The following is a 13,699-nucleotide window of genomic DNA, read 5'->3' on the forward strand; positions in this document are numbered from 1 at the left end:
ATCCCAGGACCCTGGGATCATGACCTGAGCTGAAGGCAGAGGCTTTAACCCCCTGAGCCACCCAGGTGCCCCTCATCAAACAATTTCTAACCGAGAAGAATCCGTACACTTGTCTTCTCCCTTCCACTCCCAGTCTGTCAATATGTTCAAAGAGACCTGTTCTATTCAATGTACTTATTCCCCCAGACTGCATCCGTCTCATTCCTGTATCTGCGCTGTATCTAGCAGTGTGCTTGACACTCAAATATTTTGACTGACTGCTACCTCTCAGCGATCCTGCCCTGTTCAAACAATATCTAAATAAACACGATCCTTGATGAGGAACCATCAACAGAAACTTTACACAAATACAGAAATGCCTACAGCTAATAGCCAGACCCTACATCCAACCAATCCGCAAAGCCTATCAACTCTAACTTTTGAATTATCCAGAATTATATCATTTATCACCTCCACCATTACCATCCATGTCCAACTCGCCTCTCTAGCTTAGTCAAGTGCAATAGCTGACCTCCCAAATGGTCTCCTTGCTTCCCATCCTTTGCCTTTACATTCCAGGCTTCACTCAGCAGCTGAAGTGATCTTTTCAAAACAAAAATCACATGTTCTCCATTCAAAATCCCTCAAGCCTTTTCTCAGGCAGAGTAAAAATCCTAACTCTACCACCACCTCTAAACAGAAAAGCCTAGGGCTTTGGTTGTCAGACCACTTCTCATTTCCTATTTATATTCAGACTTTGGTGACCATCTCACAGATTGAAATTATGACCGTGTGTGTGTGTGTGTGTGTGGTTTATACATAGTTCGATTACTACATATTTGCTGATGACACCAATTTTTATCTCCAGAGCAGACCTCTCTGAACTCCACCTGGATGCCCAACTGGTATCTCAAACTTAACAGGTCCAAAAGTGAGCTCTGCAAAATTGCTCCTCCCAGGGCGCCTGGGTGGCTCAGTGGGTTAAAACCTCTGCCTTTGGCTCGGGTCGTGATCCCAGGGTCCTGGGATCGAGCCCCGCATTGGGCTCTCTGCTCAGCATGGAGCCTGCTTCCTCCTCTCTCTCTCTGCCTGCCTCTCTGCCTACTTGTGATCTCTGCCTGTCAAATAAATAAATAAAATCTTTAAAAAAAAAAAAATTGCTCCTCCCATTCTTATCCACCTCAGTAAATGGAAACCAATGGTCCTGTTCTTTAGATCCCAAACCTGAGAATCATCCTTGATGTCCTCCTGCATAGCCAATCTATCCAAAAATTCTACTGGCTCATTCCTCAAAATGCACCCAGGATCCAACCATTTCTTATTACCTCTGTGACCACCACATTGGTCACCATTATCTCTTGCATGGAAAATTAAATAGCCTTTGTTTCTTCCCCTTCCACCATCCTTCCACTTATTCTCAACACAGAGGTCAAAGTAAGCCAAACTTCAAGTCAGACCATGTCACTCCTCTGCTCAAAACACTCCCAAATCTTCCCATCTTACTCAGAGTAAAAAAAAAAAAAAAAAAAAAAACCAACAATAACCAAAAGCTCAGGATAGCACTACATAAGTAGGCCTTTTATTACTCCACTGATCTCACCTTTTATTACTATTCCCTTCAATCACCCGGCTCCAGCCATAATGGCTTCCTTACTCTTCTTCAAACATGCCAGGAAAACTCCAACCTTTGAAACTTTACACTTGCTCCTCCTTCTGTGCCTTCCTGCAGATATGTACATGGTTTATTTACTCACTTCATTAAAGTCTACACTCAGTGTCATTTTATCGTAGAAGCCTTCCCCAACCATCCTCCATATTAATTCACCCAAAAATTCTCATCTCTCTTATAACTTACCTGACAAAGCATGTATTTGCCTACTGCCTGCCTCTCTCCATATGAGAACAATATGTGTAGTCGCTGGCACACAGAAGATATTCAATAAAATTAATGGTTTTGGGGGTGCCTTGGTAGCTCAGTGGGTTAAAGCCCCTGCCTTCGCTCGGGTCGTGATCCCAAGGTCCTGGGATCAAGCTCCCCATTGGGCTCTCTGCTCAGCGGGGAGCCTGCTTCTACCTCTCTCTCTCTGCCTGCTGCTCTGCTTACCTGTGATCTCTGTGTCAAATAAATAAATAAAATCTTAGGGTGCCTGGGTGGCTCAGTGGGTTAGGCCGCTGCCTTCAGCTCAGGTCATGATCTCAGGGTCCTGGGATCGAGTCCCGCGTCGGGCTTTCTGCTCAGCAGGGAGCCTGCTTCCCTCTCTTTCTCTCTGCCTGCCTCTCTGCCTACCTGTGATCTCTCTCTGTCAAATAAATAAATAAAATCTTTTTAAAAAATAAATAAATAAATAGAATCTTAAAAAAAAAAAATTAATGATTTTGGACTCAAGCTTTGCCCCTACCAAATTTAGTAAAATTTAGTAAAAAAAACTGTCACAAAGTTTAAAAATTTTTAACAAAGTCGGGGCGCCTGGGTGGCTCAGTGGGTTAAGCCTCTGCTTTCAGCTCAGGTCATGATCCCAGTGGTCCTGGGATCAAGCCCCACATCAGGCTCTGCTCAGCAGGGAGCCTGCTTCGCCCTCTCTCTCTGCCTATCTCTCTGCCTACTTGTGATCCCTCCCTCTCCCTCCCTCTCTCTCTGTTAAATAAATAAATAAATAAAATCTTTAAAAAAAAATTTTTTTTTAAACAAAGTCATCTGACCCCTATTGATTATACTTACCCATGTACATAAAATAAGGTATAAAGCTTCTTTGCATCAGTCATGCAGCTTCGAGTTACAGATAGGACTCCCTTGGGCCCTACTGTCAGGGGTTCAAGTGCAGGATTTCCAGACTCTACAAGCTGGGAAAAGAGGCGCTCCACACTGCGACGACAACCAACACATGGGACAAGCTGAGAAAGTGCACTCAATACTTCACGTGATGTCACCACCATGGCAATACTTAGATCTTGCTGCTTAAGCATGCTATGTCGCTGAGAAAGAGGAAAAGAAAAATGAAGAACAGTCCTTAAGAAAGACATAAAATTTCTCTTCATTACTACTCTGGTTCCTGTCCTTGTGTAGTGAGTATAGTATGGGCAGGGCTTGCCATCTCTATCTGAAACTGAGTCAGAAAAACAAGTCGGCCTTGCCCATGCTGTACTGAGTTTGCTCCACAAAGCCCTCTGTTCTAGCATCTAAGGTCTAAAAAACTACACTTAGGGTGTCAGGGCTAAGCAGTTACTAAGGGCTAAGCAGTTTTGTATGCCTCAGCATACAAAAAGAAGCCCTGCCTCTGGAAATTCAGTTTGTTCAGAGACTATTAAGCTTAGTACACTCACTTGACATAAAAAAATTTTTAGAGCGCCTGGGTGGCTCAGTTGGTTAAGCAACTGCCTTCAGCTCAGGTCATGATCACAGGGTCCTGGGATTGAGTCCCACAGAGGGTTCCCTGCTTAGCGGGGAGCTTGCTTCTCCCTTTCCTCCCTGCTTGTGCTCTCTCCTGCTATATCTGTCGCCATCTCTGCTCTCTCTTGCAAACAAATACAATTTTCAAAAAAATTTTCAAACAAAGAAAAAAGATGGAATGCAGCTTTGCCATGTCTTCCTCTCAAATTTTAACAAGAACACTATGTTTAGCTACTAGAATCAAGTTAGGATGGTGCTCATGCAAAGCAGCAATTCTCAACCTGGAGGTATGGACAGGTGTGTTACAGATTAGTGGGAGAGAACAAGGCCTATCATACCTATGTAGAAGCCTGCAGTGAGTAACTAACAGGGTGGTGCATATGAATGTTATCTGTTGGTTATGACAAGGTAGAAAAATGACTGAGAACCACAGCTGTAGAGAAATGGGCAAAACTCCAGTAAATAACTTCTATCTGGATAGAGTTACAGTTACACTACAAATAGTATTTCTAGCTTTACCAGAAAAGATGGGTAAGATACTCCTAAGAATTTCCTCATATTTACCACTAATCTTTCATTCAAAGTTTTCTCCAAAGGTAGAAATAGAATTTTGAAGTACAGTAACAATTTACCTTCCATTATCTTGATTACATACAGGATTTTATAAGGTATCATACTGTTTAAAAATTAAATACAAATCATGAAGCTCACAGTACCAGGATTTTTTTTTTTTTTTTTACTTGAACAAAACCACCACTACAGAAGAAAACCAACAAGTTCTCAATGAAAAAGCTGTATACCCTATCTTTCAAAAACAGGGAAAGATGGCTTGGTGAAATTAAAGCCACAGGGACACGTACAACACAACACCACCAAATTTCTTTCATATAACAAGTACATAAATATATTAACCAGTACATAAATATGTAGCAATACTAAAAGAAAGCAATTTCAGTGCAATCTTAAGACCTAGAGAGCCCCAGATAAAATGATAATACTTAAAGCTAAAATTTTGAAATGACTCTTCAAAACACACACACACACCATTTAAAACATTAATTTTAAAAAATATTACCTGAATAAACTGCTTTAGTTGTGCACCATTATTCTGATGCCCATCGAGATTTAAAACATTGTCAGGGAATTCCATCACCATCTTAATATGCAAAAGAATGAAAATCAATTATTATATCTTCTTTGAACATGTGCTACAAACTATTTTATACACTCTGAGGACAGAAATAGATCCCTAAAGCAGGATTAGTACATCCCAGTCCTGCCCCCTGTCAAAAGAAGCTAAGACAATCATCACCACCACCACCACCACCCACAAGTTTCTAAAGCCAGGAATGGTACAGTCATTAGAAGCAAGGACACTGAAGTCAGACAAACAAGAGTTCAAATCCCAGCTCCTCCACTTACAAGTATGTCATAAGTCTGGGCAATTTACTTAACCTGTTTGATTTTCAGCTTCCTCATTTGTAAAATAAGATTAAGTAATAATGTTTAATATCTTTCACAGAGTAGGTTGTAAAGATTAAATTACGTTTAAAAGTGTTTGTTGCAGTGGCCAATAATAAGTAAAATAGCCTCATATTTTACATTAAATATACATACTTTCAGTTATTCCTCTTTATTATAATGCAAATGGCCATACACATACGGATCATACAACATATAGGAAATACTCAGAACAATATCTGGCACATACTAAATGTTTGCTCTAATTAGGAACAAAAGGATACAGAGATATTTATTCAATTATCAAAATTCCCTACCAGAGGAAGAGGGATATAAAGCTTAAGGATATTTCTGCATATCAGATAATGGAGAATCACTAATTAGCACATGTCACTGATCCGTGACACCACTCATTTTAGAAAGTACCACAGTCACACACCACTAGGAAAAAGACTTTGTAACTGTTAGATGTCACCATATAAAAGAAACATCCCAGTTTCAGAGATGGTAAAATGTACAGGCAAAAAAAGTATGCCTTTCAAAACAATGAAATAAAGTAACACATTTATATCTTAACTAAAACATTGTTAAAGGTATTAAACATACTGTGCTAGGACAACTTCTATTTCCAGATGACAAGGACCACAAACTCCTACATACCCAAAGAGTGAAGTCATGATAAAGAGATACATTTGAGGCAAAAACAAAACACTAAAAATGCCCCAACCAGTTGAACATGATCTTAAAAAGATTCCTTCTTCAACAACCAGCACCACAAAAATCTGCTTTCTTAATAGACGTGACCATTCTTTTTCTTGCACATTAGAAATGACAGCCCTAAAACATGGTTGTTCTAACAATACGTGAAGGACTGAACAATAAAGTATAAGCAATAGATAGATGTTCTCTTGATCTGATATGGGGGGAATACAGGATATGTGAAGTAGAGACAAAGGGATACCAAGAACTCAACAATCCAGGACACCACTGTATTTCACAGAACCAAAAACTGCATTACAAAATGATTCAAATGTTTGTATGTGGGTACTTTCTTACAGAAAAAGAAAATACATGATGTGTTAGATGTGGTCTATCTCTACAAAGTGAAAAGATAAGACTTTTTCCTTCATGTGTTCCTACCTTTCCCAAATTTATTACAATGCACATACACTGTTTATTACTAAGGAGAAAAGTTAGTGTTCCTTGCTTCCAATTCTATGTTCATTATACGAAATTCAGAGACTTGCTTCCATCTCAAGAGCTTTTATTGTTCTGGAAGTTTCTTCTTCCACACACATAGACTATTATGTCCAAATCTCATAGGTTCAAGGATCAACTACCAATTTTCAGGTTTATTGACTTCTCTCCAGTCCTCCCTCTTACAGTCTTATCAGTATCTCCAAAGACTGGCAGTAGTAATAATAAAGACATTTAGTGTAACTTCATATACACTGGGTGTTGTTCTAAGCACTTTCGTATGATAACCACTAGTACTAAGCAAAACTGGTCACTGGTCTGCTTTAACAAGGTGTTTCTAAATGAACAAGTGAGGATGACAGAAATAAGTGGGCAAAAAAATCTAATGATCCATTAATATTTAACGGAATCTACTCAAAATTTTTAAAAACTTAATAATCCCAATATTAGAAATTCTGCTCCATGAAAACGTATAAAACATAAAAGTAGTTAGTAGTACTGTACAGTTAACCCATGTTTTTTGTCAGCACTACATGGTTTAAAATACAAAGAAACTGAACTGTCAAGTCAGAAAAAAGGTATAGGATAAATTCGTAACGCCATGTAACTCAAGACAACACTGCAGGTCAGTCCAAATCTACCACTTAAGCAACTAACACCTTGATTTGCATTCTCACTTGTTTGATACAAATGTACACCATTTTACTACATACCAATTGCCACCATAAAAAAATTAAGATAATTACCTGTACTATTTTAAGATCAAAGCTACCAATTTAAGGAACATTCAAAGAATGCTTCTTATTTAACCAAATCAAGGTCTCTCCAGTCTAGTTCATAAGTAAAATCTTAAATTCTGAGTCTGTATAAATGAAATTTTATTCTTATCAAATATGTTTTATTGTTTTAATAATTAAAGCAGAGATCAAAGAACAAATCTAACATATTGAGATCTATCGGCTGATGTTTAAAATACATACAATTTAATGGATAATACCTGCTTTAGGAATCATTTCTAAAAGGTACAACAAAGGACAGGGTTAAAATTTTTTTTAAATCCTCATTTCAGATCATTTGATTTTCCCCTAACCAGAAGAGATAAAGATCAAGATTAAGTCTATTACTGTGTCTTTCCTGGGTTTCACTGGCTTGTATAATACTAAATTTTCTCTTGTACTTACTCTATACCACCCTGGTTACAAACTCTGCACTCACACTAAATTATTCTGTTCTTGCCTTTCAAACACTGAGGACAATGGCTTTTTACCTTGGTGTTTTGGACAATCACTATATGCTCTTTAACACTGAGAGAGGACAATAAGAAAAAAGGAAAAAGGTAAGGCAAAGAGGAGAGTAGCACTATTTTTTCCCATTCTTTAAAACCATTTCCTTGACTTAATCTTCAGATTCTAGGTTACCTAAAGGAAGACAGTCATGAAAGGTATTTCAGGTGTGGTTTCACAGAGGAATCATTAGTGTTCTGCTTCATGATGAGGATGCCTTTACCTAGCTGGCCAAAAATAGAACCAGTCATTGTCCTGCAATTACTGCTTTATAAAGTTTATTGAATCCATTACCCACTTTCACTCTTAAATATCTGTCCTGGTTTCTCCTGACCACAAATAATCTGTTTTTAGCACATTCTCACAATCTCTAACAAACAATATTAAATTTGTATTTATTAAAAGTCATTGTCACTGTAGCTTTACTTTTTTACTTTATCCTCACAGCTATTTGTAACATCACCTTTGGTAAAATCAATTAAATATTTAAGAGTTAAAAGAAAACATTAAGTACTAAATTTAAAAATGCTAAACACCTAATCCCCAAGTGAATATGCTACCATTTACTATCTTTTAATGTCTCCATTAAAACCCATTATCAGAGTCTCTAGTCCAGTTAGATCATTTGAATTATTAGGAGAGTAAACTGCTTCCAAGCAATATTATAGCAATGTGACACTATGTATCAAGAACTTTACAAAAGGCTCTTCTTCTTTGATCCAGTAACTGTACTTCCAAAGCCTGCAGAAAAAATTTTTAATGCATAGACTTATGCATTATTTATATTCTTGTAATATTATTCATAGTCAAAAGTAGAATCACCCCCATATCCACAAAGGAAAAATGATTAAATTATGGATGTCACACAACAAATTATTACATGGCCAATAAAGCTACTTAAGAATGACAAGAACAAATGTTCTCAGTATTACATTTAGTGAAAAAAAGCCAGATATAAACTGTTACAGTAGACAATACATCTCAACTCTGCATCTAAGTATCTATGAGTAGAATTACAACAAATGCTGCTATCTCCTTAGATTTCGCTGGGAAGTAGAATTAAGGATAATTTTTTTCTTTGTTATATCATTATTTTTCAAGATTATTTTTAAAAGGGTATAAATTTTAACTCAATTTTTTAAAAATACTACTTAAAAATTGCAATTCTCCAAAAATATCTCTAAAATAAAATCCATATTCTGCCCATTTGCTATTTTACAATTCCAGTAACACCAGAAAGCATTTTGGGCCACACAGCATACCACTTTCCTAAATATTCCACCAACTCACTTATTTTGGATTTTCTCAAATACACCTATATTATAAGCTGTACTCAAGTATTCAAACCCATTTAATTACCAAATGAGTCTTAAACGTGGATTTAACATACCACATAAAAGAGGAGACTACTTCCTCCCATACAAGCTTCTCAATTTCATTTTACAAATCCAACCTAAAATCACCAGTAGAATTAAGACTAGAGGGTTCAACTTTCTGTTACTAAAACGATACAACATTTATAACTGAACTGTGAAAGCTGTAACCAGACTTAACAAGAAGGTGCTAACAAGATTTTAAGACTACATGAAATAAAGATCACACGTTTTTTCAACGCATTACCTACCGACCCTAAGAACAAAGACCAGACCAAATGTTAACTTCAGGGATACACTGCCATCAAACTATTAGTGGACCAGTGCAGACCATAAACTTCTGCTACAGGTATCTTCCCTCCCTCTTCCCCAACAGGTGTTTGCTCTGCATTCTTCTGAGTAGTAGTTAGTAAAAAGTTCTGAAAGAAAGTTGTTTCCCTAAATATAAGACGTTCTTGACAAGAAATTTCACTAAGCATTCAATGACTATGCACAAGTTCCAAGACAAAGCAATAAATAGTCCCACTCATTCCTAGTGATAAAAACCCTTCCAAAGAAAAACTGCACCTTTTCCTAAATAAAATGCTATTTTGAGATATTTAAATTAAATGACCCTAGATTTTATTGGCCTTGGTCACAAGTCTATAAAAAGAAAACTCAACCACCAAGTTCAGTCCAATCCCAATTTTCTGGAGAAATAAGTACAATAATGTATCACAGTGCAAGGTTACATTTTTTCCATGGAAAATTTTAGAAATCAGTATCATTGTACAGAGAACAGAGTATAAAAACAGCCACTGTTTTAAAGTGCTATATGACAGAATGTGTCAATGCTGCACTCACAGGAAAGGTGGTTATGTGACCATAAGGAAGTGTCAGAAAGTGTCACTAAGTGTCTTTTAAAATGCTGTAAATATGCAAATATATTTTGATGTTCCCTATGCTTTGATATTATATACTCAAAAGTAATCTTATGTCTAAACCCATTGGATTTTTTTAAACTTCAAAGGCATTCTGGAACAATAATCATAGAAAGTTGATACCAAATTATGTGCTCTAGAAAAGCGTGTAAGAAGAGGAAGAGAAGAAAGTAACAAATGAACTCATATTAGGAGTTTTCAAATGGAGAAATGCATCATTTAATTTGATCAAAGTGCTAGTTATTCTTTTTAACTTAAAATACAACTCCATTATACTTTTAATGTAAAAAATACACAAATCATAACCAAGGCATACAAGCACTTTCTAATGCATCAACACAAATTCTATTTACCTTTATGTCAGGCCAGATCATTTTTACCATGGGGAAAAAAATGCACTTTCTTTCCATGAAAAAAAAGATGCTTTCACATAAAAAGTTCTAACAAATTAAGTCACCAAATGGCTCTTCTAATCCTTTTAAAAGTACTGCAGCTCAATCAAGTCTTAATTGAGACTGGCAAACAGAAAGGCATAGAGTGGCAGCTCTACAATGACTTGCATTTTATATAAAATTTGAAAAAACTTCAATAGATATTTGCAAAAAAAAAAAATTCAAGAACAAAACAGAACTACCTCTGAAAAGCAAAAAGGCAAAGGTGATATAATGAAGAGACTGAGTTACACCTATCAAAATAGGCAACATATAATCCAAAGCTTCAGCATCATCAAAATGAAAATTTCAAGATATTCAGAAAAGGTTCATTTCATTTCTTAAGAAACAGTGGCAAGCAACTGCACTCATTTCCTGTTCAGATTCAATTCAAATTTCTGCCATTTCCTTTCAAAGGAAATAGTACAGCAACACAGGGCAGAGGGTCAGTAATGCTGTACTACCATCAACTCTAAAAAAGAAAACTATCCAGAAGTGGGTTTTGACACTCGAGATGAGCAATCAGCTTTTTATAATGCTCTTCATTCAATAATTTCGCTTTATTATAAAAAAAAAAGAAGAAAACGTTACCTGCAAACTAAAAAACAACTACTGCCAAGAAAACCCATTTTGAAGAGTCATGGCCTACCAATACAATCATTTCAGAGAGTTTTAATGTACTAGGCAGTATGACACTATTTACAATGAAACCAAATCATTTTAGCGGAATCTTTACTGTGCGAGAGCATGTCACTCCGCCCCAAGTAATTAAGCTTCTGTAGTGAGCTACAGTATTGAGAGAAAAAATACACAGGTAGCAGTGCAGCTGCGACATTTCCAGATAATTAAGCTTCCCCGAGGGTAGGTGGATTCTGTAAAGGATAGGCCCTAAACGCCCAAGATCCTTCAACCCCACTCCGAGGCGCGTGCTTTGGCAAAAGCAGCGCCTCATTGAGACACGGGGGAAAGGAAGAGGGTTCAAAAAGAAAGGAAAATCTGGCGAGAGGGGCTCGAAATGCTTAGGGAGCGCTGGGCCAGGGGCCCGCAGAGGTTACCGTGCGACACACTGCAAAGGCGAGTTTGTGGGGCCTGCCGGAGAGAAGGCCTCGCCTAGGAGTTGCAACACACTCTTTCTCCAGTGCGCAGCGCTCGGCCTGAGGGAGGGGGAGGAGGGGAAACAGCTGCCAGGGGAGCGGCGAGCCCGGCCCGGCCCGGCCCGCTCACCGTGAGGGTGTCGTCTATGTAGAGGGGAATCTGCCTCCTCTCGAAGGGGAACTCCTCCTCCCCGTCCCTGCACACTGCCACCAGTCGCGCCATCGTCCCCGACGCTGCCGTTGCCACCGTCACCACCTCCTCCCAGCTGCCGCCGCCGCCGCTGCTGCTCCTGCCGCTGCCGCTGCCGCCTCCTCCCAGCTCCTGCCTGCAACAGCCAAACCCCGCGAGCGTAAGCACCCGCCGCCGCGCAGCACATTCGCCACGGGGGGGAGGGAGAGGAGCAGTAGGGCACGGGAGAGCCGGGCTGCGTTTCCCATCACCCGATTCCACACGCGCTCAGCCAATCAGCGCCGAGCAGCGCCGGGACCCGCCCCCTCGCGCCGCTCGCCCTCCCCAGCCCCCACCCCCGCCGGCCTCCAGTCAGGGTCCAAAGGAGAGGCGGAAGGGACCCGCTGGACCCGGGGCTTCCCCAGCCCGTCACCGGAGTCCCAGCTCCAGGACCCCACCCACAGCCTCAGCTCCACTGCCCACCTCCAGTTTCCCGCCGCCGGGGAGCCCTCAACCCCCAGCTGACCCCTTACTCCCCTTTCTTTGCGCGCCCCGCCCAGTCAGTCCCCAGGGCTGCAGTTGCCCAGCGCGACCCCGCCCCTGGGAGGGGTCGACCCCGCCTCAGCTCTGCGGAGTCTGTGGAGGGAGGCTCAGACCCTTTCCTCACCCTTCTTGAAGGAGGCTCCTCGGTTCTGACCTTCACCGTTTTCGTGGTCGCCTCCCTGACCCCCACCTCTGCTCCCCGTTACCGGCTGACGAGGCCCGCGTCAGGGCCGGCCTGGGCGGGAGCGCGGCTCCGAATGCCGTTTCCTCTCCAGGTTCAGTCAGCCGCTCGCGCCACGGGGAGTGGGGGAGGGAGGGCGGGGGACGTGGGGAGGGTGGGGCAGGGAGGGGCCGAGAACTCCGGGCGGGGCCCCGCCTCCTCTCGCGAGACTGTAGACAGCCGCTCCCGGGTCGCCTCTTTCGAAACCCTGCTGGACGGGTGGGGGTGTTCCCTTGGGTATCTCGAACGCGTGATCGACCCCCTCTTCTGAGTCTAGCTACCCAAATAAATCCGAAATAGGGCTGCCAGGAGGAGTGAATAGGCCCGAACCTCTGTCCCTCTGCCGCGCGGGCCTGGGAACCGCTCTCCTGAGGGCGGAAAGGGTGCGGAGCCGAGCTGACTCCGGGCCCACCCGAGGGTCGAGGCCCTGGGAGGACTTCGGTAAGTGGGGAGGAGCTGAGGCGCTTTCCAGGTCAGTGGGAGCGGAAAGCGGGAGTGAGGGAAGGGGAGACGAGCGTCTGGAGGATGAGCGAGAAACTCCAGGCTTGGTTTCCACGTACTTGACGCCGCTTTCCCTGAACACCCTGATTCACCCGGAGCCTGCCGCATCACTGCTTCCTTGCCTGCGATTGCGTCAAGGTCCCGCTGAGGGAAACTACCGGAGTGCGGATGCTTTTGCGTTGTAGTTGCTACACTAGAGGCGGATGGAAGACTGTGTGAGGAGAGGCTGGTCAACGCACTGCCCAGAGAAACTTCTTGGGCCGGGTTAATATTAACTTAGGGACTCGGGACACGGATTTCCCTGGGCAAAGTACTGGGACGGGCCAGAGGCCCTTGTCTCTGACCCTTTCCTGAGCAGCAGAGCCGCTGTAGAGGCAGTTCATCTGCACTCTGCGTGCCACCGCGTACTCCTTTCCTACCTTGAGGGTTTGGGGAGGCCTGTTGTAAAGCCAAAACAGTTGTTGGGAAGTACTTTGCCTATGAAAAGCTTGATGATTTTAGGGATAAGTCCATTTCCTGCTCTTACAACTAACTAATCCTGATGACAGATCTGTATTTCCTGGTAGAATAGGCTAGAGTGGTGATTCTGATCTGTAAAAAGTGTTTTCGTCATCACCTGAAATCTTAGACTCGCAACAACAAAAAACCCCACAGTGCATCTTTAGCCATGTTGACTTCTGACATTGTGTTGTCACTGTTAGGTTAGGTGACATAATAAACTGGAAGAGCCATTGTTCAGTCCCAAAGGTGTGATTATCCCGCGAGTATTTATTATTTGTGTCTTTTGGCCATGTTTGGAGAGCAGAACACGGGAAAGGCATATAGGACGAGCATGCAGCATCTGACAGGTTAGACTACATAACCAAACTTTGGGCTTTTGAAAGAATCTTGTGTTTTATGTAAAAATACTCCTCTAAGAAAAAAAAGTACTGTGGCTTTTAAGACCTAAAGGTGCTTTTCTTAAATACTAAACTAATGTACCTCCTTTATATCTTTTAAACTTCTTTTGGGTTGTGGTTGGTAAAGGACATTGAAAATGACAAGCTCAATATATAGGTGCTAATTTAAATAACTTTGGTTATTGAGTATGCACTGGGTAGTAGCAAAGAACAGAGTTTTCTCCCTGGGGGATTTGAATCT

At 41.2% G+C, this 13,699-nt stretch overlaps 1 protein-coding gene across 3 annotated transcripts in view; it reads right to left on the bottom strand.

Annotated features, from left to right (window-relative positions):
- The window catches only part of GGNBP2 (gametogenetin binding protein 2), a 34,011-nt gene extending 21,209 nt beyond the window's left edge, over positions 1-12,802 (bottom strand). Inside the window, exons 1-4 of one of the 3 annotated variants that reach the window (XM_080827555.1) lie at positions 12,619-12,802; positions 11,257-11,452; positions 4,443-4,523; positions 2,699-2,952 (exon numbers count right to left, since the gene is read on the bottom strand). In XM_080827555.1, coding sequence (XP_080683681.1) covers positions 2,699-2,952; positions 4,443-4,523; positions 11,257-11,349 — 428 coding nt within the window. In that variant the 5' untranslated portion in view covers positions 11,350-11,452; positions 12,619-12,802. Of the gene's footprint in view, positions 1-2,698; positions 2,953-4,442; positions 4,524-11,256; positions 11,453-11,962; positions 12,357-12,618 lie in introns of those variants that run through there. The other 2 variants (XM_080827557.1, XM_080827556.1) reach the window with 2 other exon arrangements.
- Positions 12,803-13,699: the final 897 nt, after the last annotated feature.

The sequence above is a fragment of the Martes martes genome (assembly GCF_963455335.1).
Source record: "Martes martes genome assembly, chromosome: 16".
In the NCBI taxonomy this organism is placed as follows: Eukaryota; Metazoa; Chordata; class Mammalia; order Carnivora; family Mustelidae; genus Martes; species Martes martes.